The following is a 27613-nucleotide window of genomic DNA, read 5'->3' as shown; positions in this document are numbered from 1 at the left end:
CTTTAAAAGGAGGAAAGGTCGTTATCTTGTTGAGCTATTAAATGAGTCTTATAGTAAAATTTGGTTTTCAAATTTTCCATTATATATATATAAAAATTACAAGGAAACAATATAAACAATATGCAAAAATACCAAATAAATTTATATAGACAAATATTAAATCAAATAAGCAAAAATGAGATACTTTTCATAGAAGTTCATTATTTTTCTTTTAAAGCATCATATTCACGTATGGACGAGAAAGGGATGCACGAAAGAGACATGAGAAAGCAAGCTATATGGTAAAAGAAGATTTAATTATTAGGGGAACATGAAGAGGGAAACATCACACCATGCATGACTTTGAATTTCAAGTTCTCCAAGTGGTGAATGTGAATTATTGACAAATAAGGAGACCATTCATTGACAGGTTTGTCACCGACCTTGGCAACGAAGGAAGCTCCCAACAGCATGGGCTTGTTGGTAAAGTGTTTCTCTCGGTGCCTCATCGAACCAAAAATGTTGGACAACAAACATCGTAGGCATCTCAGCAACCATTAGGAGGAAAGAGAGAGATCTGAAGGGAAGACGAAGCTGCTGGTCGTCGGCGTCTTCCTGTCAATTCCCCTAATTCCACCACCTCCTCCTCCTCCTCCTCCTTCGAGAGGGAGAGCGAGAGAGATCTTCTCTGGAGTTCGGATTCCGGCGGTCGGCAGATTGGCGGGAAGAATTCCGATCCCGCGATGTCGATCAACATGAAGACCCTAACGCAGGCGCTCGCGAAGACCGCGGCGGTAATCGAAAAGACGGTGCAGACGACGGTGCAGGAGGTCACCGGGCCGAGGGCGCTCCAGGACTACGACCTTCTAGACCAGATCGGCTCCGGTGGCCCGGGTCTCGCTTGGAAGCTCTTTTCGGGCAGGCCCAAGGCCAAGCCATCCCAGGCCCAGTACCCACTCGTCTGCATTTGGCTTCTTGACAAGAAGGCTCTCTCTGAAGCCCGTACCCGCGCAGGCCTTTCGAAGACCGTCGAGGACGCCTTTCTAGATATTGTCCGGGCCGACGCAGCTCGCCTCGTTCGCCTCCGCCACCCTGGTGTTGTTCATGTTGTCCAGGCTTTGGATGAGAGCAAGACGGCCATGGCGATGGTCACGGAGCCGCTGTTCGCTTCCGTCGCCAACGTCTTGGGAAATTTCGATAACATCGGCAAGGTGCCGACGGAGCTGAAAGGGTTGGTAAGCGGACGCCGCTACGATCTGTTTGTTGTTCCTTTCGCTGCTCTTTACTTTTATGAGTCTGTGCTGGTTATTGGCTCCATTCTTTTGGAGATTTGTGTCTGTAGTTGTGAAAGTGCTGGTGAATCCTTGTGTGCGTCATTCTGTTTTCTGTTTCATGGTTCCTTGTCCCAAAATCGTATACCATCCAGAATTCCCACGTTCTTGCTGTATAATGTGGAGACATAATAGGTTTACTTCTTTCGTCATTCTCCTTAATTTTATTGAACCATCCCTTGATGCCTTAGGTCACATAATGTCAATCACAATCTTCGTGCTTGCTACTGAAGTGTACCCTTCACTACTGTATGTTCTGCCTTGCGTCTACCTTAAACTACCTTTTTATCCAGCACTGATATCGTCGTCATTATTTAGTACATCCACCATATTCATGTACACCCTAACATCGGCCTTGTGCTGAGCTCACAATTTATCTTGATCATTGGCTATATTTTTCTGTTGTATGTACCTCTGCCTGTCTTCTTGTCTTCCTTTAAGTATATATCCATGGAAATATCTCTTTCTTGAGAAAAACTTGCATGGAAGAGTAATAATAGAGGACCCTTTTTAGTCTTGAAAGAAAGGTGGAAATTACACTTCTGTAAATTTACGATGAGATTTATTTTTTTATTAAAAAAAATACACGGAAGAGTGTTATTCTTTAAGTTGATGTTGAAAAATGGAGATGGTTTATCAGTGCAAGTGACACCGGGCGTTTACTTAATTGCAAAAGCAGATGGCAGTATAATTCACAGAAATTGGCTGGTTGAGTTTGCTAATCTGTCATGTAGTAAATTTGCCCCTAGCTGATATCATGTTGGCATTCACGATTTTGAAGAAACCAATGCATTTAATTATAATGAATAGTTCTTTTGCAGAACCATCTTTTAGGTGCTAAATAACCTCCATTTCATGTAGGAAATGGGACAGTTGGAGATCAAGCATGGCCTACTTCAAGTTGCAGAATCTCTAGAATTTCTGCATACCCATGCCAAACTGATTCACAGGGCCATATCACCTGAGGTAATCCTTATTCGTTGCCACTGGATATCATGCCTCGATTTAGTTTTTGGTTCATTTTTCATGTAATAGCTGCTTTTGGTTAGTCATTTGCTGCTTCAACTATCAGCTGTGAGTCCCTATGAGCTGTGTGTGGGACTCTCATACATGCATGCTTCTGAGCATGTGTGAATGCGTAGTTTATTATTAGGCAATTAAAATATATATTTTTTTCATTGTCTCCTAATTTGTCATGTATTGCATTGTGTTGCTTTTGCTTGACTGGACTATGGTGGTCTGCTGTCAAAAGTTTTTGTACTGTTGTCACATTAGTTTTGCAATTTTTTTTTTGGGTTGAGGCATGAAAGTTTTTTTTTATTGCGTTTCTTTCCTGCCTTGTAGTAGGTATTTCCGTGTTTTGTACCTTGGATGTCTATGCACTTTTGCTCGCTTAATTCCTGAGAATTCTAAAATATTATTAAACTTAACGCCTCCTTCAAATGGCAGAGCACAAATTTAGTGTTGGTACAGAACTTTCTAATTAATAAATCTATGAATAACTAACTGATCAAAATGATAAGTGTGCATGGTTGGTCAACCTTTTTACTTGGGATTGAGTCACTTGACTACTGGCTTCTGGGTCTAAGGGTTGACCCAATGACTTAGAGAGTTATCAACCTAAATTTTAGTGTTATGAGTCTTATGACATAAACAAAAGACAAATAGTGAATGTCTAAGGTGTAAAACCATTAAAGTACATCATTTAATAACTTTTTTTTATCTTCATAACAGGTGTCTTTCTATGAGCTTATACACCAGGATAATAAGACACATGATAGGAAAAGCATAAACACACTTAGCTTTTTTAGTGACCTTTGTTGAAGGCATCATGTGCTCAAGTATCTAAGGAATAGCTTTACACTAAAAAAAAATGCTTATGGGCCAACTGAATCTGTGAACATTTAGTTCAATAGTCCTGGACGGCTCATGCACTGTGAAAGTTTGGATGCAGCAATTTGAAAAAATTGCAGATACAGGGTACCATTTATATATATATATGTGTGTGTGTAGCTTCATGCATGGCTCCGGAAAATAGAAGCAAAATTATTCACAAGTTCATACATGATGCATCTGTGCAGAAGACCCCCTTGGGAGTTAAGGAGGAAAGAGAGTGAATGATAATGCCCTTACATTAAAGTTTTGGATCAAGTTGGGTGTGAATTGGACCAGATCCAAGGTGTACCATGTACCTAGTTGGTTTAACATACCCACGTTTAAAAATTGGCAGACCAACATGGGTACACCAGCCATTATCACTTGCCTATGTTACATAGGTTTTTGTGTATCGAGGCCATTTCATGTGCTTGTATGTTCTCTGACATTAAGTCCTTTATTGAGAAGAGGATGGAATTGATAGATCGAGATATAACCAAAAGATTTTGCCACATATTTTTTGATGCATGATCATTCAATGGAAGCATTGAAGGACGAGCTTCTTGTTTTACTCTGGAATAGTTTGAGGGCAATGACTGGTGTGGTCAATCACCCTGCTGTAAACTGATAGTTGGAAGCTGAGAGATAAATATGGATATAATAATTGCACTTATCTTCCAATTTATGTTGCAAATTGCAATATGTCTGGGGCAAGCTTTTGCCTTGAAAAAATCATGTGATGATGAATCATGGTTGTCATCCTGTAGAGATGTTGACCGCATAGATAGGAAATATTTCCTGATCAAGTCGAAGCTTCCATTCTCCTCTTTTATTAAGTGTACAATTATTTTGCTGGTTTTCTCTACCATTAAATTTGAGGTTTAGTGAGGTAAGTTTTAACTTCTAAGTTGTTAGATGCCTATGCTAAAAGCAGTGTAACCGATCCTGCTTCTTATAATTTCCAGTGCCATTGTTAATAATTCAACTTCTCCACAGTTTCCTGCTATGTCACACATGTACTTAGTAGTCCAACGTGTGCCTAGCCACCTGCGTAGGCACACCCAGGCCTTAGGCACTTACCTTTCGTCTAGGCTGCCCCACCTAGTAATCTCAGTGAAAAAAGGTTTTGTCTTTTTCTTCTCCTATTTTCTTCTTCTTCTTCTTCTACTTTTACCTTTTTTCCATTCTTTTTCTTCTCTTTTTCTTTTTTTTGCCTTCTCATATTCTCTGTCCCTCTTCTTCTTTCCTGTCTTTTTCCTTTTATATACCGTTTTTAGCCCATCTAGGCTTTTTTGGAGGGCCACCTCCTGGCCCACCTAATGCGTTTGATTGCTAAGCATAAGTGGGGGATATGAGTCTGACATATTTCAACAGACATCGGGTGCATGTTTAGCAAGAATATTAGGGGGTAAGTTCTAACTTCTAAGTTGCCAGGTGCCTATGCGAAAAGCAGTGTAATTGAATCCTGCTTCTTATAATTCCCAGTGCTATTGTTATAATTTAACTCCTCCACACTTTCCTGCTATGTCACGCATGTGCTTAGTAGTCTAATGTTTGCCTAGCCACCTGCATAAGCACAGCCAGGCCCTAGGCACTCACCTTTCATCTAGGCTGCCCCACCTAGTCACCTCAGTGAAAAAAGGTTTTGTCTTTTCCTTCTATTTTCGGCTTCTTCTTCTACTTTTACTTTTTTTCCATTCTTTTTCTTCTGTTTTTTTTGCCTTCTCATTTTCTTTCTCTCCCTCTTCTTCCTTCCTGCCTTTTTTCCTTTTGTATACCATTTTTGCTTTTTTAGCCTACCTAGGCCTTTTTGGAGGGCCACCTCATAGGCCCACCTAATGTGTTTGATTAGTAATCATAAATGGGGGATATGAGTGTGACATATTTCAAAAAAGATCAGGTGCATGTTTAGCAAGAATATCATATATATATATGTGTGTGTGTGTGTGTGTGTGTGTATTGTCTTCCAGTTTTTGTTGTTATTTAAGTTTGTTTGGAATATGTTGGAGATTGTCCATTTGCTTACTTATTATGTTTTTTGTCCGAAACTTGTGATTTCTGAGAGCAGTTCCCAGGTATAGCTAGCACCTTCCCATCATTCTCTCTCTCCACCTCCTATCGTGGATTTTATGGTAACTGATTTTCGGTCTTTAGATATCCATTATGGTAGTCTTGTACTTTCTAGACACTTTTTTTCTATTTTTTAAGATTCTAATCTGCAAATACTATTTTTTCTGAGCATTGTTATTTACCTATTTGTATCTCCTAATTGTTCTTTCTGTTGAATTCTTAATTCTTTGAATTAATTTTTTTCTAGTATTTGTATTTTCTTCTCATTTTTGTTTTTCATTTTGAATTAAATAAATCATTCTGTTTTCTGATTTATTTTTTCCCAAGTAACTTTTACTCTGATTCGATGATTCATATATGCTGTTAACATTTGATGGGTTTTTGTTATACCAGGCAGTATTTATCACTTCCAGTGGAGCTTGGAAGCTTGGGGGATTTGGCTTTGCCATTCCTGCAGATCAGAATTCGGGTGATTCAACTACCATACAATCTTTTCACTATGCGGTGAGTAGCTCATGGTACTTCATCAATATTTGTTCCAAATTTTTTTAGTGAATGTGATTATGAATATCTGCCATGACTGATGTCCTGGCTACTGGAAATATTTTATGCATAATGTAACAGATAATGCCAACATTGCTCCTTTGGAAGTTGTAAATGGCCTTGTCAAATTTTCATAACATGTTTTTTCTGTTCTTGTACAAATCATATGTCCTGCTAAATAAATTTACCATCATTACTCCTTCTCATTCTTGTAACTATACTCGAGAGGGGAAGACATTTTTTCTTGCAGATGCAAGAAGGGAAAATAAGCTGCTTTGAATAGGTTGTTGGTACCTCTTCACAACTTTACCTACAGTTTGATAGTGTTGTGTTCAAAACTTCAAATTGTGCAAATTAGTTTTTCTTTGTTTTTACTGTTTGGCATAACTTTATGAAAAATGAAACCAATATGCTCGTGGTTACAATGCATGGGGTTTCTTTTGTTCAACAGGCATATATGAACAGAATTTGCATTGACAAATTTGCTTGGCATGAGTTGCCAAACACATAATTGCGGATACTGCTTAGAAATAGGTTCGTTCCAGTTTAATCAGGTTTTCATATGATTAGCATACAACATGACAGAAAATGAGAGTCCAAAAGAAATATCTGTTTGACATGGTATAGAAGATGGTAAAACTTGTCATGCTAATTGGTTTGGATTTGCCGTTGACGTTTGCCATGTTGTGGTTTCTATAATGATATGTTTCAGTGGCAGTTTACTTTTCTCTATGTAATTTTAGTGTTCCTTTTTCTTTAACTCTAGTAACTAGTAAGGCGGTTCTGCTATTTTGGTCCAGGTGGTTTTATGTGGTCTTCTCATTTAGCAAACATGCATATGGTTAGGGTGATGGCACATGTCCTCTGCTATTTTTCTGTTGCATTGACACATAAAATTACTTAGTCAGACAGGACATCTCTTAACTAACTCATACACTGTTGAGATCATATATGCTTACTAATTCTTATTTGGATATTTTTTGTCTTATTTTATTTTGTAGGAGTATGACATTGAGGATTCCATGCTTCCGCTTCAACCTTCTCTAAATTACATTGCTCCAGAACTAGTACGCAACAAAGACACACAAATTGGATGTGCTGCTGATATATTCAGTCTTGCATGTGTTGCATATCATTTGTTGGCACACAAGCCCCTCCTAGACTGCAATAACAATGTTAAGATGGTAAGAAGGAACCTTGTACTTGTTGGGACCCTCTTTGTTTGCTTGTTCGTTTTTCAAATCTAGTGGTTATTCTTTTTCCGTTGTTTGGTGTTACTTCAGGAAGCTGAATATGCAAAGTAAAAAATGCATCTATGTGTATATAGTGCTCTCAACGTGTTTGCTACTCGGGAAACTGAATCTGGGAAGTAAAAGGTGTATCTATGTGTATATTTCCTTCTTTGCTGTTACCATCAAGCTCATAGTACATGTTCAGAGGTCAGTCTGGTACATGGGCAAATAATGCTCTACTCTAGATTTAAGTGAACGAAAGCAATTCAGAACCGTTTATCAAATGCATGTCAATAGGACATTACTTATCTCGTAATATTAACTTAATCTAGCTGTTTATGAGTTAATTGAGATTCTCAGGCACCATTATTGTTCTTTTATAATTTTCATGTTCCAAGTTAGCCTTGCTGCTGCTTCTTTATTCCAATTTCCAGGAGCACCATGATCCCCATTTTTTCTCATATTTTCATATATTGCTCAACCTTTGTGCCATTTTATTTTGACAACCTAGTGAGACGTAATTTCTTATTGACTTCCCAGTGGTCCTTCCTGAGATGTGGATGTGAAGTAAGGTGCAGATCCATTCATGTCTTGCTAATTTTGCACGTTAAAGGATTTGCTACTTTGCTCTTTTGCTATGAATGGGTGAAAATTTTGTATGAGCCTACGAGGATTGGAATTGCCCCTTCTACAGTGCGGAAACAATCATGAAATACACTTGAAATTTTGATCAGATGATTTAATTTAGCATTTCCCTTTTATTTTGTTACATGTGGTACTGTATATGTTTTTATGAGGCATTTTCTCATTGTTGTATCGTACTTGCAGTATATGAATCGGTTGATGTATCTATCTCATGATGTTTTCTCAAGCATTCCACCTGATCTTGTTGGTGATCTTCAGAGAATGCTAGCTGTTGACAGTCTTTCCCGACCCACTGCCTTGGATTTCACAGGTGCCGTCTTATTCTAGTTTATGCTCAATTAGCTCGTACAAGAATATGCATCCCATGATGGACAATTCTATAATCATGGAATTAAAATTGCACCCAACATATTTAGGTATGATAAGTGCATTTGTTCTTGGTTGCCGATTTACCAAAGAATGTTTCATTTCTCATTTTAAGCTTTTAGACTAAAATGTAACTATTTAACTGAATCATTGCAATCAAATTGCTTTAATGGTGGTTCTCAGGTTAGAGAACTGTTTGACCATTTTAGCCTCACAGAATTGAGACTTCTCTGCATTTGTAGGATCCCTTGAATACCCATATGCTATTGGTTGAATGTTTGTAAAATTGCTTTTATTACTCTTATTGTGAAGTCCAAAGACAGTATAATACCTTGTGTAGAATGAAATAATTGTGCTGGTAGCCAAGAGAAAAGTTGTTTTGTCTTCTCTTGTTCTTTGTTGCAAAGGGTGAAGCCTGAACAATTCATTGTCAACAATCAACATGTATTGCAGTATTGGTATTCCATCTGTCTTGTAATGCAATGCAGGAAGGTCATTTCATTTGATGTTGTGAGCCTTTTATGCTATGCCACATGGACAGAAATGGATGTCGATGTGATGCATGTAGTTGGCACGAAGATTGAACTTTCATAAGTAGTGATACGACCAGAGAGAGAGTGCGTAATTTTTGAATTAACTTTACCCTAATCTCAAAGATAAAAGAGATTAGGGCTGGCGGTAACAAAAATTACAATATCAGTCCAAATAAAATAAGATAAACTTTAAAACACAGATTTTAACTTCCTAATATTGCAGAAAGATTCTGAACAACTATTAAGGACATTTAACAAATAGTTTGGAACTTGAAATTTGTTTTTGTTAGAGCTAAGTTACCTTGTTAAGACAAGGACATTAGAAAACACAGTACGCCCATGACATTGGGAATTATAAATAAAATAGCAAGTGCAGCCTGCATTGGAACTCTTGTGATTGGAAGAGAAATATAGATGAATTCATGGACAGCGGTTCCATGCCTGTTTGACAGGTATACTTGGCTGACATGAGGAAGAATTATAAATTGTAGACATCTGATATGATTAGGGTTATCTTACTGGAAGATCAACTAGTTATACCATAAAATGGTTGCATATGCAGTTATGCTATGCTTTTGACTTTCCTGGTTTAGGCTGGAGTAATTTTCTATTGTTAGGATTGGATTTTCTTTTGCTGCATGACAATTGATGCTTTTTTTTTTCCTTCGTTGTTGTTCTGAAAGCAATCTGTCCATGATTGATCTTTCAATTAATATGATTTTATTATCACCTTTATCTGGTATGATCATTTGGAAATAAATTTGCATCATGCCATCATTAGCTGGCATCTATCATCTGACAAGTGCTCAAGTTGGTCAAAACATGTACTTGTTGTGAAGGATGGTGTTTGCACATGACGCTGACAAATAATTGACAGCCATGTTGGTACATCTTGTCTGCCTGACTGCTTGCCACTGTTTGGCCTTGTCTTTGCCTGACCTGTTACTGTAATCCCTATTATTTTGATCACTAATGCAATTTATAAATTGTTATTATTTGTCCTTATTACTCGAAAGAACCAAGAGAATATGCGTGGTCAGTTGGATATGAAGAAATCATCCCTACTGTTAGGAGATGAGGAAATAGATTCAATGTGTGTTGCGTAGTGTGCACCACCATTTGAAGGGACAGGAGGGAATTACATGAAACATTTCTAGGAACATATCACTGCCAAACTTTCACGTTTCTTTTTGTTCCACCTATGTTCTTACGTTAGAAATGTTTGGAGCTTCAAAAACTCATTTGATATTTTTCTTATTTTCGTTGAGCGCATTTCTGCTTATGGTCTTTTTGACATCTGTTTAGTGCATGTTTCTGCATCCTCCATCATTCTGGTTGTCATAATTCCCCATATCTGTTCGTTGCTTCAGTAAGACACCTTGATCATCCAAGCAAGGCAACCTTTCAATTTGGTCGGTTTAGGGTTTCTATAGCATTAGGGAATTTGGTAAGCATTAAGCTGTATATCGATCTGCCATGTTTAAGTAACACCTAAATTTCAGATGACTTATGTTGCTTTATTTTCAAGATCATGCATTTTGTATGTTTAAGGGAATGACTGTAGTTTTGCGGATCTGTTCTGTTTCATTACATAATTCTTTTTGTTGAATTTCTCATTCTTGTCTCTTAGTGTCTCCATTCTTCCGGGATGATACCAGGTTGCGTGCTCTTCGCTTCTTGGACCATATGCTTGTAAGCCCATTTTCTACTAATTTTTGACTTTGTGCATTTCAAAGAATACATTTTATGTAAAAGAAGACCACTAATTAATAAATGATTCCATGTCAGGAAAGGGATAACATGCAGAAATCTGAGTTTCTAAAAGCATTATCAGAGATGTGGAAGGATTTTGACATCCGAGTACTACGGTATAAGGTCTGCATTCGGCTTTTTTTTTTTTACCATGCCTACCTATGCTATACTGACAACTGATTTTTATATAACTTGGTTTTTCCTGTAGAATGTTCATGTTTTCTGGATTAATCTTTCTCTCTCTCTCTCTCTCTCTCTTTTTGTGTGTGCGTGCTTCTTAAAATTCTGCGTCACTCTTTTGTACCTACACCTGTGACATGGTCTCTATGGAAGTGCCAAATTTAGTTATCCTTCATAGATTCATGGGTTGGGATTGACTGACTTTTTTAATGTAGCAAGTTGCTATAATTTGTTCATCTTGTAGGTGCGTGGATGTCTTTGCGTTAGTTAGTTTAACAAATATTGCAAGGCTTGATTCTACAATTTCTCATGATATGACGAAATTATACATTCTTGTCGCATGCAGGTGCTACCACCTCTTTGTGCAGAGCTTAGAAACATGGTTATGCAACCAATGATATTACCTATGGTTCTAACTATTGCTGAATCTCAAGTAAGTTCACATCTTTAGATTTTCCTTCTTGGAATTGCACCTTCTTGACATCTAAACTCTAACATGTATGTTGTTTTCATATGATTTTTGTTTAGTACTTCCCTACATTGGCTGTTTGGTATGTTAGATGACTATTGACTAAAGGTTCATTTTCACTGTGTGATCTACCCTCTCATGGAGTATTAAGCTGTACCTGGATATCAAGTTTTGGGGTGCTCAAGTTACAGATTGTGTGTGCAGAAACAACTTGCCATTTTCCTTTTTTGGTGTATGTTGCGTGGAGAGGTGGAGAAGAGGGAGAAGAGAAGAACGTGAGGAAGGAGGAGAGAATAGGTAGCAGTCATCAATCTGTCGGCTGCTCCTTTTCCATTAGACTAAATAAGGATTAGAGTTATGTTTAACCCTTTACATAAAGAGTCCAACAAAATTTTAAAAATTCAGAAAGCTACCTAATATTAAATTCCAAAATACATGAAACTTTAAATACCAAAGCAACACGTTTCCTTAACACTCCCCTCAAGCTGGAGCATAGATCTCTATCATGCTCAGCATGCTACAACACTTCATGAAATTGGATATTGGAAGAGTTTTGGTAAATATATGTGCAGGTTGATCTTCAGAAGCAACATACTCAGTAGAAATAATTCCTGCTTGGACCAAGTCTCTAATGCAATGACAATCAACTTCAATATGCTTGGTCCGTTCGTGGAAGACCGGATTATTTGCTATATAAGTAGCCGCTTTATTATCACATTGCATTTTTATAGGCAATTCTATCTGAATTCCAATACCTTCTAGCATGCCTCTCACCCATGTGATTTCAGTAGCTGTTTGGGCCATGGCTCGATATTCTGACTCTGCACTAGATCGAACAACAACAACTTGCTTTTTACTTTTCCAAGAGACTAAGTTGCCACCAACAAAGATACAAAATCTCGTAGTGGACTTTCTGTCATCAATTGAGCCTGCATAATCTGCATCAGAATAAACTTCTATCTGAAGTGAAGTGCTTTTTCTAAATAATAGACCATTTTCAGGGGAGCCTTTTATAAATTTCAATAATAACATGGCTGCATCCCAATGGGCTTTTCTTGGTTTATCCATAAATTGGCTTAGTTTTCCCACAGCAAAGGATATATCAGGTTTGTTACGTATAGTAGCTTTCCAATGAGAGACCGATATGATTTGCAATCAATAGGTTCAGATTTGTCATCATATAAGTGAGTGCGAGAATTCATAGGAATAGATGCTGGTTTAGTTCCAGTCATACCTGTTTCATGTAGCAAATCAATAGCATATTTTCTTTGAGAAAGGAATAGACCTTCTTTACTTTTTTTCACTTCAATCCCCAAGAAGTAATGTAGAGAGCCAAGATCTTTAGTAACAAAATGCTGTTGTAAATACTTCTTTGTGTCTTGTATTTCTTGTTCATTGTCACCAGTTAAAATAATATTATTCACATATGTCACCATAACAACTATACCTCTTGAAGTCCTTTTTATGAACAATGAATGATCTAAAGGTGATCTCAAACTTAGACACAATGTCACACAACTTCTGAAACCGTGCTTTGAGACTCTGTTTCAAACCATATATAGCCTTATTTAACAAACATACCTTGGTACACTCTCCTTGTTTCTCAAAGCCGGGTGGTTGCTGCATATAAACCACTTCAGTTAAGTAAAGATATTTTTAACATCGAGTTGGTACATGTTCCAACCATAATGAACTGCAACAGATATAATGAGTCGTATAGTGCCCAAATGTGCCACATGAGAGAAAGTTTCAAAGAAGTCAATACCATATGTCTACGTGTACCCTTTTGCTACCAAGCGTGCCTTGTAGCGCTCAACTGTACCATTTGAGTTGTACTTGATAGTGAATACCCATTTCGAGCCAACAATATCTGCCCCCAGAAGGAGGTTCAACGAGATCCCAAGTGTGACGAGATATTAGAGAATCCATCTAGAGTCCAACATAGCTTGTTCATGTGAAATAGGAATGGATGTAGCTGACAAAACATCAATAAATTTGCACATATGATCTCCTACATGAGCTGTACTAACAAACTTAAAAAGAGGATGAATTGTGCATTGTCTAACTCTTTACGTAGTGCAATAGGTAGTTCATCAGGAACAGAAGCATCAAGGGAACACTCAGACATGTCATGTAATTCAAAACTACTTACCTCCCGAGAGCAAGATGGTGCAGGGTCATTAGATGATGGATTTCTTCTTGAATATGTGAGAGGAGGATCTTTAAACCGTGGAATGGAGGGAGTGGAATAGGTGGGTGATGATGAAAAAGGAAGGGACTCAAGTGGAATTGGAGGAATTGGAAGTGGAACAGAAGATGGCATCTCAGACTTTGAATATGAAGGACTTGCAGGAAAAAATGGAGACGACTCGAGAAAGGTTACATCGGCATTGACAAACTCTCGATTAGATGTAGGATCTAGGCATCGATACCTTTGTTGATTTTTAGAGATCCCACAAACACACATTTACTTGCTTGCGCAACTAATTTATCTCGATTGGGACCAAGTTTATGTACAAAGCATGTGCACCCAAATATACGTAGGGGTAAAGAAAATAAAACTCTATTTGGGTAGAGAATTTGAATTGGTATCTTGTTGTCTATGGAAGATGATGACATTCTATTTATGAGGTAACATGCGGTTAGAATTGCATCTCCCAAAATTCGGAAGACATATGAGAATGAATCATGATTGTGCAGGCTACATCCAACAAATGGCGATGTTTTCGTTCAACTACACCATTTTGTTGAGATGTGTGAGGGCATGTAAAATGTGGTACAATACCATGGGATTTATAGAATTCAAGTAAATGAGAAGATTTGAACTCGAGAGCATTGTCAGTGCGAACAACCTTGACACAATAATTAAATTGAATTTTTATTTTCAATATGAAAAATTTCAAGATACAAGGAGCTTCAGTTATGTCTTTCATCAGAAACACTCAAGTGACACGAGAAAAATCATCAACAATGGAAAGATAATAACGAGACGACAACCGACTTGGAACCCGACTAGGCCCCCAAACATCAACATGAACTAAATCAAATAGACTGCTAGACTGACTTTGACTCGATGGAAAGGAAGTACGACTATGCTTGCCCAGTTGACAAGCTTCACACTCGATAGACGTTGTGGAAGAAATATGAGGAGATAGCAGCCGAAGTTTAGGGAATGATGGATGACCCAATCTGAGATGCCACTGGAAGGCACTTGAAGAAGAATCAACTAAGAATGATGCCTCCTTATCGGATGTATGCAAGATGTATATTCCATCTATCTCATAGCCTCCACCAATCTTTCTCCCAGGCGATAGATCTTGAAATACACAAGTACCCGAGTAAAAAATAACTCTGCAATTCATCTCTTTAGTTAGTTTGCTTACAGATAACAAATTCTTTGGGAATTCAGGAGTATATAGCACATCATGAACATGCAAAGATGGAGAAAGATAAACATCTCCTGGCGATAGTCTTCCATTCGCCAATCGAACATGTTGAGGTAAATCAAATTTCTACAGGTTTGAAATACTAGTATCTCCACAAAAGTTTTTAGATGCTCCAGAATCAATTATCCAACAACCTTTAGAAGTAGTTTTACCTGCAGAGTATGCTGAATTTGTGACAGCTGTATATGCCGATGAGGTAGAAGGTGTAGCATTTGATCTATGCTCCATAATTAAATCAATTTCAGCTGGACTTAAATTAAGAGAGTAACATCTACTGAACAGTGGGATTCACCTTAGGGGCTATATTGATAGACTGTGTGTTTGGAGTAGAACTAGATGAAGATGTCACACTCGAAAAAGTGGATGAGTTAGGTTTACCCACTTTGTTCCAGCACCTATCTTCTAAGTGACCAAGACGACCACAATATGTGCACTGAAGTCTTCCACGTCCTTCAGGACCTCAGCCTCTTCCTCTACCATGGGAAGAGTATAGTCCACTTCTTCCTCCTCCAAATGAGGCAAGGGCAGAAGGCTGTGAGTTGTTCGAGGATGGAGGAAGAGTAATAACCAATCTGTTTAGTCTATGTAGAAATATGCAAGGAAGAGAGGAAAAAGAAGAGGCACACGATATACGTGGAAAACCTCAAGAAGAGGTGAAAAACCACGGAGAAGCTCTAACCTAGGGGCCAAACCGCAACCCTAGGAGAGAGAAAATATATTCCACTTAATCAACAACACAACACAAAGTGGGATTATAAAGGGGGAACCCGCCTAGGGTACCAAGCCACCCTCGGTTCCCGTGCCCATGGAACCGGGTCCATATCTAGACCCGGTTCCCTTACACAAGATATTCTAACACTCCCCCTCAAGCTTGGCATACATGTCAAACATGCCAAGCTTGCTCACATTTTTCTCAAACTGAGATGTACATAAGGATTTGGTTAAAACATCTGCAATCTGATCTTCAGACTTCATATAAGGCAGGATCAACTCCTTAGAATCAATGCGTTCCCGTATGAAGTGGCGATCAATCTCCACGTGTTTGGTTCTGTCATGCAGGACGGGATTATTTGCAAGGTTAATCGCAGATTTGTTGTCGCAGTACATCTTCATCTTCTCTTCCATTTCAATTCCAATATCTGTTAGAAGGATCTTCAACCATAGCATTTCTGTAACTCCCATAGCAACTGCCCTGTATTCAGCCTTGGCACTGGATCTAGAACAAACTTTCTGCCTTTTACTTCTCCAAACAACCAGGTTACCCCCTAGAAAGATGCAGTACCCTGTAGTAGACCTCCTCGTATCAGTGCACCCTGCCCAATCTGCGTCAGAGTAACCTTCAATATTAAGTTGGTCTTGCTGAGTATACAGTAATCCCTTCCCTGGGTCATTCTTCAAATACCCCAACACTCTTTTTGCACTCTTCCAGTGACAATCAGTAGGAGCATGCATAAACTGACTCAACACATTCACAGCATAGGTGATATCAGGGCGAGTGAGGGTAAGATAGATGAGCTTACCAACCAACCTTTGATACCGACCTTTGCCTTCCTCATCCAAGATGTTGCCAGTCTTGATGCTTATCTTAGTACTAGACTCCATTGGGGTTAGAAAGGGCCTACATCCAAGTTTACCTGTCTCCTTTAAAAGATCCAGGGTGTACTTCCTTTGGCTCATAGCAAGCCCTGTCTCTGATCGAGCAATCTCTATCCCCAGAAAGTACCTTAGTTTACCCAAATCTTTCAGATCAAATTCAGCAGCTAACCTCTCCTTCATCTTCTTTTTCTCTTCTTCATCATCACCTGTGACAATCATATCATCAACATATACAAGAAGAAGACTCACCAAACCATTTCTCTGCTTAATGAATAGGGTGTGAGCACCATTTCCCTGTTTGTACCCATTAGTCTTCATCACTATCCTCAGTCTTTCAAACCAAGCTCTAGGAGACTGCTTTAGTCCATACAAGGCTTTCTTGAGATGACAACATCTTCCGCTTTGGGCATATCCAGGGGGCATGCTCATATAGACCTCTTCTTCTAGACGGCCGTTCAAGAATGCGTTTTTGACATCAAGCTGGTCCATGCTCCACTTCTTTTGCACAGCAAGTGCTAAGATGACTCTCACGGTTTTCAGTTTGGCAACAGGGGCAAAAGTTTCAAGATAATCAATACCATATTTCTGACTGAATCCCTTTGCAACAAGGCGAGCCTTATACCTTTCCACAGTACCATCAGGTTTGTACTTCACACTAAACACCCACTTGGAACCAATCAAATGAGTGTCCTTGGGGATATCAACAACTTCCCACGTGTTGTTCTTTGCCAAGGCATTCATCTCCTCTGTCATGGCCTGAAGTCATTTAGGATCCTCTCTGGCATCTTCCACACACCTGGGAATCACAGACTTAGACAAGGATGTAATAAAGCATTTGTAATTCTTACTAAGTTTCGCATAAGAGACAAATCTCTGAATAGGGTGAGAAGTACATGACCTGGTTCCCTTGCGCAGGGCTATGGGAAGCTCTTCATCCACTGGACTTGGGTCATCCGGGGAACTCATAGGATTGGGATTGGTTACATCCACACCTTCAACCACATCTGTCTTCTTCCTGACGTGCACCTGGCCGAACAGATGATCACGGGCTGTGGGCTGATCATCCACAGAGCTCCCTTGCACAGGGCTGTCGCTATCACTTCTGACTGTCTCTGACACACTGTGGCTGACCTTGTACTCTAAAAAATCCATAAACTGAACCAGCTGGTCTGAGGAATACTCTTCCACCCTTTTCTCTATATACTCCCCCTGAAGAGGATTCACAAGAAAATACGCCTCATGTTCATGAAAGGTAACATCCCGAGAGACATAAATTTTGGAGGTAGTAGGGTCAAGACACTTATAGCCCTTCTGAGTTGGAGAATACCCCAAGAAAACAGCTTAGGATTCCCTGTCATATGATGCGTAGCCCCACTGTCAACAATCCAATCACCAAGTGAGGGATTACCTTGATCGCTTGTGGCTACAAGAGCTTGAGCTAATTTAGCTCCTTCGGACGTGGAAGTTTCCTCTTGCGTAGTAGACAGCCGACTGATATAAGCTTGTAATTCCTTGATTTGATCTGAGGAAAGTTTTGATTTTTCAACAGTTGAGGAACTACCCTGACTAGAGTCAGGAACAGAAGAACCCCGCCGACTAGAAGGAGGGCGACCACGAACAAGTCTCTTCTCAGGATGAATATCCCAACAAAAATCCACAGAATGCCCCAACTTGTTACAATGACTACAACGTCGAACAGAACGTTGTCCAATCCCAGAGGCACGACTGACAAACGCTGAGGGAGAGCTCCCATGGCTGGAGTCAATATGCATAACTTGACGACGTTGTTCCTCAGATTCCACCCGGGCATACACCTCCTCAATCCCGGGAATCTCGTCACAATTAAGAATTTGGCTCCTAATGGATTCAAATTCATCACGTAAGCCTCCAAGGAAAATAAAAGTCCGGTCCATCCATTCTTTGTCCCAGTACAGGGCATGATCAGAACCACAATGCCAATCATCATTCACATGGTAGTCTAGTTCCTCCCATTTAGTCTTCAGGGCTGCAAAGAAAGAAGCTACAGACAAGTCACCCTGTTTAAGAGAGTAGATGCTACGTTTGATTTGATACGCACGCAATACTCTCTTCTTACGGCCATACATCCTCGCAAGCACAGTCCACATGTCGTATGCAGTCGATTTACGCAAGATCAGAGGTTGAATATCTGCAGAAACAGAACTAATGATCCATACTTTCACCTGACTGTCTTCCAACGCCCAAGTCGCCCATCGCGGATCCGTTTTTGAAGGTGCAGGTTTCTCCCCAGTAATATAAGGCAGGCGACCATGACTGGTTATCCCGATTTCTAGGGCCGCAGACCAAGAGAGATAGTTGTCCTTGTTCAGCCGGATGGAGGTGACTTGAACAGGCAAGTTCTCGCTCTTGGTAATGCTGCCCGTATCTAGGGCATCATCGATCTTGGGAGTCATCGCTTCGACCATCACAATCACCAAAGAGAAGCAATCCCCAGCACCAGAGACGACAGACAAGAGGCAGCGGAGGCGGAAGAGTAACTGGCGGTGATAGCTAGGACGGCTGCGACGGCGACGATGACGCCAGGCGACGGCTCACGCCGGCGATGTAGGAAAGACGACGGCGCTGAAAATAACCCCGGCGGCGGCGCTGAAAAAAAGAACGCCGGCGGCGGCGCTCGAACTGGCGGCGGCGCTGCAACAGGCGGCGGCGCTGGAAATGGCGGCAACGGCGGGAGACGAGCAGCGGCAGAAACGATGAAAACGCACGATCACAGAGCAAAACCCACACACGGTGGCTCTGATACCATGTAGAAATATGCAAGGAAGAGAGGAAAAAGAAGAGGCACACGATATACGTGGAAAACCTCAAGAAGAGGTGAAAAACCACGGAGAAGCTCTAACCTAGGGGCCAAACCGCAACCCTAGGAGAGAGAAAATATATTCCACTTAATCAACAACACAACACAAAGTGGGATTATAAAGGGGGAACCCGCCTAGGGTACCAAGCCACCCTCGGTTCCCGTGCCCATGGAACCGGGTCCATATCCAGACCCGGTTCCCTTACACAAGATATTCTAACAGTCTATTAAAGGCCTAATCAAGATCAGGAAAATCTGAACCTGTAAGCATTTGAGCCTTGGATGCAGAATAATCAGAAGATAGTCTAGCAAGAAATTTAACCACAATCATTTGCTCCATGTGAGATTTGAGACAATGCTTACAGGGCGGTTTTAAGTTCACCTTTTCATAAGTAAACTTCAACTTTGTAAAGTATTTTATGAAATCCATGTCACCTTGCTGTGTAACAATTCTTGCTGAACTTGTAAAATTTTGCTGATGTTTTTGTCTTGAGAGTGCGTCTACCGAAGAGAATTCCACATATCTTTGGCTGTATTATAATAACAAAGCCCTGCTGCAATGTGGGGCTGAGTGCTATTTATAAGCCAAGCACTAATAATGCTGTTTTCTTCCTCCCATCGTGCGTATTTCCCAGTCTTTTCAACTGGTTCATCTTCTTTCAATATATATTTATTTCCATGTCCAACGACTGACAACATGAAGGTTCTAGCCCATACATCATAGTTGGCTCCATCAAGTTTGATAGTAGATCCAAACGAGAATGGACTTGAGAAAGCTTTGTACTCAACACCAGCCTCTATGTGCTGATTTTCAGATTCAGTTCTATCAAGTCGTATAGATTGTTGGCAGCCATGTTAGAACCACGAAACCAAAACCACGAAAATAGATAACTATAAAAGCCCCCAGCAGACAGGATATATACCAGCAAGCACAGATTTTTTTAGCCAAATTTCAACACCAACCTACGACAAACTGAACATAAACAACATTCGCAGACTTACTGCAATCAGATTTCAAGACAAACCAGCTCCATTTTGACTGAGAATCAACTCTGCACCACATGGCCAAGCAGATCAGACGTTCTCTGGTCTGATTTTTTTTTTTGAATGACATCCACGGAGTCAAATCTAATATATTCTGCGACAGTCAGATTTGATCAACATCAACTGTTTGTCAACGACATCACCTGAGTTAGATCTGATACACTTCGACGTTCAGATCTGAACAAAGACAACAACTTGTCAACTTCATCCGATTAGGTTCTTCAGCAACATCAAGACTTCGACAGCAACATAGGGTGCAGATCACCTCTCTACATGCAGAACGTGATCAGCCTCTTTTCATCAAACAGTTCCACCGTGTCTTTTGAAGGCAGCAGCAACTTTAGACGTCCAACCTTTTCTTGAATGAAGGGATTAGAAAAGAGAGAAGGAGGGAAGCCGCGTGAAACCCTAGATAACACGGTCCTAGGTCCGAGGCTCTGATACCATGTTGCATAGAGAGGTGGAGAAGAGAAGACCATGAGGAAGGAGGAGAGAATAGGTAGCAGTCATCAATCTGTTGCTCCTTTTCCATTAGACTAAATAAGGATTAGAGTTATGTTTAACCCTTTACATAAAGAGTCCAACAAAATTTTAAAAATTCAGAAAGCTACCTAATATTAAATTCCAAAATACATAAAACGTTAAATACCAAAGCAACACGTTTCCTCAGCAGTGTAAACTGTAAAGTATTCAATTTCATATTTACCTGAATCATGGTGTCCCCAAGCATCTTTGGAGGTTTTTTCTGAAATTTGGAACTTGTTCATGTGTATATATTTTCTGTGGAGAAATGTTCTTAAGGTGGCACAACTATACAACTGACTCAGGATTATCTAGAGCAGGCTTTGGCTCATCCAGGGCTGCCTACTTTTTGTGCATCCAGTTGGATCTCATGCAAGGGCATTGCCATTTTTCTGGGTGTCTGTTTATTGTTGTTACATGGATGTCATCATACTACAGCTTAATATATTATTGAGCAGCTAGAAGACCATGTATATGTGCCCTAATTCAGGCAATACTCTTGGTTCTGCATAAATTGGATTACATAAACTGCTTTCTGGCATTTTCTTCAGATATATATTTAAGTTGGATATGCTATTCATGTTTCAAATGCTTTCCACATAATGTTCACTGCTCTCTGGTGTCTTAATATCTTGTCATCTTCTATGATCATGGATCATGAAGCTTTCTTGGAATTTGAAAAGGTGAGGGCGTTATTGTTTCTGAAGGTGATTGGAGTAGGAATACTGAGTGACAATGTGATCAAATATCACGAAGGATAGAAATTACATCGGGATATAATTTGAGGCATTTATCATGGAAAGCTGAGAAGTTTGACAAGAGGGGCAAGTGTAAAGTTCCAGTGAAGATCATATTCTTCTCTTTTGCTAAATATTAAATCATTAAGTTGTTGTATGCATCTTGAAGTAATATGAACACTCATCTTCAGGATTTTTCTGTATTGTGACAAAAAATGAGAAGGAATCAAGTGAACATGTTTCTTGTTTCCTCTTCTCTTCCGTATCCCTTTTTGAGAGTTTAAGCTCTTGAGTGCTCCTTGCATCACTTCCTACACGTGCATCAGGCTCTGGCAGCCTCATCTTGTCTAAAAGGAGAAGCATATTTTGTTGTCTTATTTTGGGGGAAAGGATCTCATCAAATTAGATGTATATTAAAGGATGCTATCTTCTTAGATTTACTTGAATTGTGGCCAGCAGCCTATCTTTCTGTTTCTTGTGGTTCACATGGTACTATATGCATTTACTTGTGTTAGGGTCATGGCCTATCAATTGATATTAAGATGGAAATTGTTTTGTTTCTTCGTTGTTGTGGATAATTTGTTAATAGCTATGTCCTTTTTGCAGGATAGAAATGAGTTTGAGCTCTCAACCCTACCAGCACTTACTCCTGTACTGGCTTCAGCTTCAGGTGAAACATTGTTGCTGCTAGTGAAACATGCTGAGTTAATTATCAGCAAGGTACCTGAGGCCTCATGTTTCTGACTTGCTTACTAGAACAGATCATTTTTTACCTTCAAGTTGGTTTCTAGCGTATACATACATGAGTTGATCTATCTTTATCCATACTTGGATTTACATAGGTTTTAGGGCGTGGTGTTCTAATATGCTTTCTCTTCTTGGCTTCACAATTTAATGAAAGTAAATATGGTTGCCATGCTTCATTCTATCTTATGCCACTAAAAGTTGGTGATCATCAAGCTCCACTAGTCAAAATAACATGCTGAGCATGTTTCAAAATGAAATAATATGGGCCATGTGTTTGAGGAATAAATAATCCTTGCCTGTTGGTCATCAACTATGTAAACATAAAACAAATATTTACTACTTTGTGCCTGAGAATGGAAGAGGGATTGATTTTGAATGATCCGTTTTGGAACTAGTGGATTAGAACAAAAGTTATCTGGCAGTGAAATGCACCCAGAACTCATTGTGATTACATTTCCACTAACCTGCTTACAATTTCTGTTCCATTAAAAGTTTGGAATGTTAGCTTGAGTAGGTCAAAATTGCTTAGTAATTAGTATCCCTTCTATTGCTTCGGGATAGGTTATGGCGTGTATCTTGACCTATCTGTGTATCTTGCTGTCCGCACCTCAAAGTGCATTGATCAAATTTATGATATTTCTCTTGCTTCATCATTATTAGCTGGAATGCTTTGTTTTTTATTCTTTATTATTATTCCAGATATCTTGCAGAGCTTAGGTTGAACAATCTATGCTTGATTTGTCATTCTGTAGGCTAATCATGAGCATTTACTCTCTCACGTGCTTCCCTTGCTCGTCCGAGCTTATGATGATGCTGATGTACGCATACAAGAAGAAGTTTTGCGAAGAACCGTTTGCCTTGCAAAACAACTTGACAGCCAGGTGATCAACAGTTTGGACATTTTTAATATCCTGAATTTCTTGCATATTGTGTGTTAGATTCTAGTTCTGTGTTTTTTTGTTCTCTTGTTGCATTATTTGTTTAAAACATTGTACCCGGAATAAAATATATGTATGGTACTCCTACTCCTACCACAGTAGTTTATAGTTTTCCAAAAGAACCTTCTTCATCTATTTAGTTCTTTTATAATGTCAAGAATGTGATTGAAAATGAATCATGTTATTGAATATCAATTACTTCTATTGCAGCTGGTGAAGCAAGCTATTCTGCCCCGTGTTCATGGCTTGGCTCTTAAGACTACAGTTGCTGCAGTATGCTTCTGCTTCTGAATATCTTAGCTAGACATTTTCATTTTTACCTGCACAGATGGATGCAGATAGACGTATTTTCTTTGAAACTTCCTTCATGATGATAACTGCCAAGTGTTTTTGTTTCTGGCAGGTGCGCGTAAATGCATTACTATGCCTTGGGGATTTGGTATCGTCATTGGACAAGCATGCAGCATTAGACATCTTGCAGACACTGCAGCGTTGTACTGCTGTTGATCGGTCTGTGCCTACTCTTATGTGTACATTAGGTGTTGCAAACTCAATGTATAAACAGGTAAAATTTCTGCTTAACACCATCTCTTTGTGATGTTCGGTGAACGCCCCAAGCAAAAGGCTGAATTTGATTAGCTGGATGTCCTGTTAGCTATTGGTCTTATGTATCCCGAAATAGCTGTGCAGTTAGGTCATATTATTGGTTGTATCATGTGCCTGAATTGAGTGTATCGATCAAGCTTCTGAGATTCTTTAGGCTCTTAGGCCTATTGCAACGTGGACAAATTTAACATAAAATAAGATAAAATATTCATTTTAGTTTTGTACAAATTTTGGGATTTTCCCAAGAACGACCATGCTTCGAAAGTATTCCTGAGTTTTTTTTTTTTGAATTGTCATGAGGAGATATTGATAGTCTTAAATGCTTTTGTCCTCATTTGCTGGTTCTAGTAGCTGCGTATGTGGAGTTCCTTTTCCTGAGAATTTCCTCCTTCTCCTTTGTTTTCTCCTTTCCTTTTTCTCAACTTCCTTGACTTGTTTTCCATTAGTGTGCTCCTGGTGCACTATTGTTAGAATATATTATCTGGAGGGCAACTTGCAGCAATCTGAATGATGCTCGCTTGGATATTGCCATATTGCTGGCCTAATCAAATTTAGTTAGGCAGCTCTAGGTCTACATACCTGAGGTAGCTGCAACTTTGATTTGATCTTTTTATTTGAGAATCTTGAGATCCATTATATGTTAGCACTTCACTGGGGCATTTCATGTGGTATGCGTATACTATGGATTTTCCTTGGATAAAGTGCATGTATTTGTCTTTTCTAATTTATCCTGTTGTTCTTGTGGCCTAATCAATCGTGAAGATGCCGAGATAAAGCATGTTCCATTGACCTTGCATTATTTTGCCCTGGTCCTCTCTTAATGCTTTGTGTTCCCCTGTCCTCAGTATGGCGTGGAATTTGCAGCAGAGCATGTCCTCCCGTTGCTTGTGCCACTTCTTATAGCTCAGCAGTTGAATGTTCAACAATTTGGGAAGTTCATGCTTTTCGTCAAAGATATCCTTAGGCAAGTCGTTCTTTATCTGGATTAGTTTTCAATGTACTTAATAGTTTTGGTGGTCACCATCATGAAAATGCAATTTTCTTTTCTTTTCCAGCTCATAGTGGTTACTGAAAATGACTGCATTCTAGGTCCAAACTCATGTTTCTTATGTTTTCATCCTTTTCTCCTTTTAGAGCTATACTGTTAAGCTTACTGTCGAGTTTATTCCTGAATTTTTGCCTTTCCAGAAAGGTCACAGTAAAATTGCATGAAATTTTCTGAAGATAACATTGGTTGCTCGTACAGTTTTCTGATTGTTACTCTACATAAACTGCATTTGTCTGAGTTGCTTAAGTTTCAAAATTCTCCAGGAAAATCGAAGAGAAACGTGGGGTGTCGGTGAGTGATTCAGGTGCTGCGGACATTAGTGTCAAGCAAACTGGAGTTAATGGTCATCCACCCGAGGCTGTGCAGAAACCAAGTGGACATCATTCATCTTCAACAAAGTCTACCAGTTCATGGGACTCTGATTGGGGTTCGATGCTAAAAAAAACTACTTCGTCATACCGTGCACAGGAGTCCAACTTACCTCCAAAGTCGGCAGCAGCTACTTCCCAGCCAACACCGGTTGCCAACTCCCAGTTTCAGTCAACATCAGCACCTGATCTTCATGTTCCTCTGTCCTGTCCTGCTGTTGATATCGAGTGGCCACCTCTGGCACCTACTATTGATCAGAGTTCTCAGGTGGTTGAGAATGACAAACAGAAATCCAATCCTCAACTGCCTGGGGATTCTGGTTTCGATGAAATTGACCCATTTGCTGATTGGCCTCCACGCCCAACACACACTGTCAATAATAGTCTAGGCTCCATGATCAATAACTCAACAGGCATGCCGAATCAGGGAAAACCAGGTATGGGTGCAAGCTTGGGCTCGACCATCAATAACTCAATGGGAACATCCTTCCAAAATCAAGGGAGACCAGTGCCCAATGCTAACCCTGCCAGCTTACCCTTGAACAATTCAATCGGTCTGTCGAAACTCTATGAGCAGACCCCGTCCTCGACCATAAACACCGCTAGCAGCTCTAGTTTTCCTATCAACAGTTCAGTCGGGAGAGGTACTTCTGCCATTCAGACAGCTAGAAAAGAAGTCGACCTGGGGTCCATGTTTCCATCAGCCAAAAGTGAGCAGCCACCCCCACTGAGAATTGCTCCACCCCCACCGGCTGGAAAGAGCGGAGGAGGGCGAGGTAGACACCAGGGGCGCACAGATTCTGCCTCATTGTATTCATTGAAAAATCCAAAAGCAAAACCTGAACAACCGCCTCTTTTGGATCTGCTATAATGACTATTTTCTGCCGAAGATGGAAGTGGTATGGTTATTTTTGGCCGTGGCTAGTTAACAGCGGCGTAATGCACCTAGCCTCCAAAAAATGCAAGGCATCAACATCACACACAGGCGGATACAAATGGGATTCGTTATGCATCCTTGCTGCCTGCAGGCTTGGTTTTCAATATATAAAAAAGATACATCGATGACCCTCGTGTAGCATTCTATCTGCTTGCTTCTTCAGTAGTTTGGGTATGACAGATATTTGTATACTTAGGGTTTTGTTTTATTGTTTTCCTTTTGTTTATTCCTCATATGGCTCGAGGATTTGTCCAGTGTAATTCTTTGAAGTCCCTCCAGACCTTTACAGAAGGTCGCTGGTTGTAATAAAAAGAAAATTCCAAGTTTTCCATTTTGCACTGCTGTCAGGTTTTTGAAGGAAATAGACCTCGTTGCTATTGATACTGAGAAACATATCTCGGCGACGAGGGAGTAGATTTTTCATTTTTTATAACTTCATATAATGAGTTTGATGGCAAAATTGTTCATATTTTATAGTCTCCCACTCTCTCTTTCCCCCATTTTCTCTCTCTACATTCATTTTTCATGGATCTCTGTAGAAGGAACTCGAGTGGCGGAGACTTATTGCGTTTTATGTACGTTTTCTTGACCTTCTTCATCTCGAAGACCTTGGGTTTAATCGACTGGCTCAGGGAAGTCACATTGGCTCTCCTGCCATTAGCTACTGTGTCGGATCGGAATGCTATCACCTAATCGCAAACAAGTGGCGAAGGGGAAACATTGGCGAACATAATTTGGTTCTTATCCTCATTAAACGTACTTCGTAATGTTGGGGTTTTTAGTCCACTGGAACTTCAGTGTTTTTTTTTTTTTTTTTTTTTTTTCGGGGTGGGGGGTGGGTGTGTCAACTGATTTTTAGGATTTGCATTTGGATTTGAATGTAAGACATGCAAAGCCTTGTCCACCTCCTACTAAGACTTGGATGTGTCAATGAAAGTCAAACATTGATCAGATTCGGTATTTAGATCTGATTACCAATCCAATGTGGATTTCTTGATTGAAATCAACTACTTCAATTTGGATCCAAATTTAATGTAGATCGGTCTGCATGTTACTAGCTGCCTTTACTTTTTCTTTATACACACACACACACACACACACACACACACACACACATATATATATATATATATATAAACTTGCACATGGCACTCACGCATATCAACTTCTATCATGTTTTGTTCTAACCACTAATTTTCAATTAGCCAATTATGATTGTATATCATGAAGAAAGGGCAGGCGAAGGTACTAAATCTAGTTGTGCCACATTCAGTGGTGCAATAGAAAAAGGAATGTTGCGATTGTCAACTAAAAAGTCCATCTCATTTTAAGAACTTGAGCTCTCAAGGATCTGAATCCCAGAATCTTTTGTACATACGTCAGATCCTTCGATGGGGATGACCTGCTCTTAAGAACTGTTGCAAGTCTCTTCTTCGTCCTAGTTTAGTCTGTCGATTAAGCCAAATTATCCAATCGGTTCTTGGCCATATCACTTTCCAAGTGGCAAGTACAGGTTAAAAGTAAGGTCACAAACGATTCAGACTCGAACGATCTAAATAGGGTCGAATTTAACGATGTCCAAAACGATCACGAAAACTTCCCTACGCTTTTATTAACGTATTGCATCCATTGTGGAGGTTTGTGTTTGGTTCAACGCTTCATCCCTAACCAACGGGCTTGCCTCAATAGGCGTGGTGCAGCTGGGCGGCGGTAAGATGATTCACACTCAAGAAATTTGAAGTACGAATTGGTTGCTGTCATATTCAAGTGCATTATTCTTATGAGCTGCAAATGTAGCAAGTGCGATACTCCA

At 39.7% G+C, this 27613-nt stretch overlaps 1 protein-coding gene across 1 annotated transcript; it reads left to right on the top strand.

The window, feature by feature from the left end:
- Window positions 1-496: 496 nt before the first annotated feature.
- On the top strand, window positions 497-26274 carry LOC116266769 (SCY1-like protein 2 A). The gene is made up of 14 exons (XM_031648106.2): window positions 497-1214; window positions 2172-2276; window positions 5649-5759; window positions 6800-6982; window positions 7859-7985; window positions 10205-10266; window positions 10363-10449; window positions 10853-10939; window positions 21763-21876; window positions 22656-22784; window positions 23052-23114; window positions 23245-23406; window positions 24293-24411; window positions 24759-26274. The coding sequence occupies exons 1-14, from the start codon at window positions 723-725 to the stop codon at window positions 25732-25734; spliced, it is 2817 nt and encodes a 938-aa protein (XP_031503966.1). The 5' UTR covers window positions 497-722; the 3' UTR covers window positions 25735-26274.
- Window positions 26275-27613: the final 1339 nt, after the last annotated feature.

The sequence above is a fragment of the Nymphaea colorata genome, chromosome 13, assembly GCF_008831285.2.
Source record: "Nymphaea colorata isolate Beijing-Zhang1983 chromosome 13, ASM883128v2, whole genome shotgun sequence".
NCBI classification, from domain to species: Eukaryota; Viridiplantae; Streptophyta; class Magnoliopsida; order Nymphaeales; family Nymphaeaceae; genus Nymphaea; species Nymphaea colorata.
The sequence above is the reverse complement of the archived record's forward strand: the minus strand, read 5'-3'. Positions and strand labels throughout refer to the sequence as shown.